The sequence below is a fragment of the Myotis brandtii genome, unplaced genomic scaffold (assembly GCF_000412655.1).
Source record: "Myotis brandtii unplaced genomic scaffold, ASM41265v1 scaffold456, whole genome shotgun sequence".
NCBI lineage: Eukaryota > Metazoa > Chordata > Mammalia > Chiroptera > Vespertilionidae > Myotis > Myotis brandtii.
In genome coordinates this window covers 4,635,925-4,638,081 of record NW_005367431.1, presented here as the reverse complement: position 1 = coordinate 4,638,081, position 2,157 = coordinate 4,635,925, and the positions used below count along the sequence as shown (strand labels likewise).

Sequence of the window (2,157 nt, the reverse complement as noted above, 5' to 3'; positions counted from 1 at the left end):
GCTTCATGTCTAAGCTCCCGCTGGTGGCTCCGGGAGGCTGGGGTTGCTGGGCCAGGGATGTCACCCTTCCCTTCCAGCAGAGTAAACCCCTGCCCGGAAGCAGAACCTGGAGGGAGCATGGGACCGGCTGGCAATTCAGTTGCATACCTGGCACACAGTAGGTGCTCATGTAAGATCTGAATAAAAAAAGAGGCTCAGAGAGGGACAGACCCCCCCCCCCGCCCCCCAGCCACACAGCTAAAGGAGGAGAGAAAACCCTCCTTCCACATTAAGACCTTTCCCCAGCCCTTCCAGGGGCCGGGAAGTTCTAACACCTCAGCTGAATTCTGGCTGCTATGGAGGCAGCCCCTTCTCACCCTTGTCTGGAGGGGAATCCGCTCTCCACCTGCTGCCACCTGCAGGCTGCTGTGGTTACTGCAGTGCTCCCCCCCAGAGACCTCAAACTGTGTGACCTGGGGTGAGGGGCAGGGTGAGTCCCAGCCTTCTCTGGGCCAGTTTCCCCGAGGAAGCTGGGTGGGCTGGTCTGCGCCTGGTGGGGTGAAGGTGATGGAGCTGTGCGTCAGGGGCTCTGGAGAACACAGCTCCCCGCCCATCAGCTGTGGCATCCAAGTGTGGCTGTGGGGAGGGGCTTGAACTGTGGTCCCCTCATCATCTCCATCATCCCTACAAAGTGCCCGCAGATAAACTCACAGAAGGAAGCAGAGTGTCCGCCTGCAGACGCGGCTCCAGGACCAGCCCCCTCACTCAGAGCACATCCCAGAGAGGAATTCCGCAGCCATGGCTGGTCCCTCGGGCAGAGGGGTGCTAGGGGGTGGGGTGGGGTTCAGCTGGGGAAAGGCAACTTCCTGTTGGGTGTTGGGTTTCAGGCAGACCGACCTAACGGCACAGGGCTAAATCTTGGGACTCGCTTTTGAAGTGGGTACGTTCACTTGAAAATAAGGTCTGTTTATGAAAATTCCCCTCCACAAGTCCTGACAAGCCAGGCAGGGTGGGCCAGGCCTCCTGGCTGGCAGGGTTGGGGGTTGGGGGGCTGCCAAGGCAGGTCCCCACACCACACACCCACAGCCCCCACCAGCAGGCTGCGGTCCTCGCCCAGGGAGATGTGAAGCCAGATGACACCCCCTCTTTGCACCTCAGTCTCTTCATCTGCAAAATGGGGGAGCTGACCCAGCTGCATGCGCTGCAGTTGATTGCTGCTGAGTCGCTGCTCTTCCAGCTCGGGCCCCAGAGCGGCTCCCACCGAGCCTGCTTTAGGCTCCACCTGTTCTGCCCTCTCCCCAACCCTGCGCGTGGGAACACGCTGCGAGGGGTGGTTTCTTCCATTCCCTCGTGAAAAATCCTGGGCCACTTGAGAGGGAGAAGGGGTGGTGGCACCTGAAGACCGGACATTCCCCTGGCGCCCCAGCCGCCCCAGGAGGCCTCAGTGGCCGCACCTGCCCGGGGTGGGCTCAGTGGCCATTCCCGATGGAGCGGACGCAGGGGGGCCACGGCGCTGGGGGTCTCCTCAGCAGGGGGCTTAGTCCTATTCCTGCCCAGGCCGAGGCCCTGCCCCATTCCTCCTTGGCCACAGTCGGGGGGAGAGGGGGCGGGTCTCCATCCTCCCTCACCCCCAGCACACAGCCCTAGGAGCCTGGCACTGGATCCTTCAACACACCTCAGCGTTATATTATAACAAATCAGTCACAATTCCGTTTTACAGTTAAATAATACAGAAGAGTTTACTGTACAAGGAGGTTGTGCATTAAAAACAAACACACCAAGCAAATTATAGTGCAAAGCAGTTTCCACCCCTCCCCACCCCCTCCCCGGCTCTGGGCGGTTTGATGGGAGATGTGAGGGTAGCAGGTACCAACACGTCAGCATGACAATGTGTCACATGGACCCATACCCGCCACCAGCTACAGCGAGATGGGGTCCGACCTCCGTCTCCCTGTGCTTCCTGTCAGTGTGTCGGCAGAGCATCACTTTAAAGCAGCCTCGTCAGTGAGGACCCATGTCTGCAAGCCCAGGCTGTCTGTGCCCGCTGTGGGCCTTAGGCCTAGGCATAGCCGCTGTCATGTCACTGTAAGCCAGGGGGTGGGGGAGGGCCCATTTCTTTCCTGTCCCTGCCTTTACCAGGGCCTGGATGTCAGGGAGGGGTCGTAACCCGGGTGGGAC

General features: G+C 60.3%; 1 protein-coding gene across 1 annotated transcript in view; it reads right to left on the bottom strand.

The window, feature by feature from the left end:
• The window catches only part of RUNX3 (runt-related transcription factor 3), a 54,515-nt gene that overhangs the window by 20,635 nt on the left and 31,723 nt on the right, over positions 1–2,157 (bottom strand). Inside the window, exons 6-7 of the mRNA XM_014546762.1 lie at positions 1,073–1,347; positions 357–452 (exon numbers count right to left, since the gene is read on the bottom strand). Coding sequence (XP_014402248.1) covers positions 357–452; positions 1,073–1,347 — 371 coding nt within the window. The remainder of the gene's footprint in view (positions 1–356; positions 453–1,072; positions 1,348–2,157) is intronic.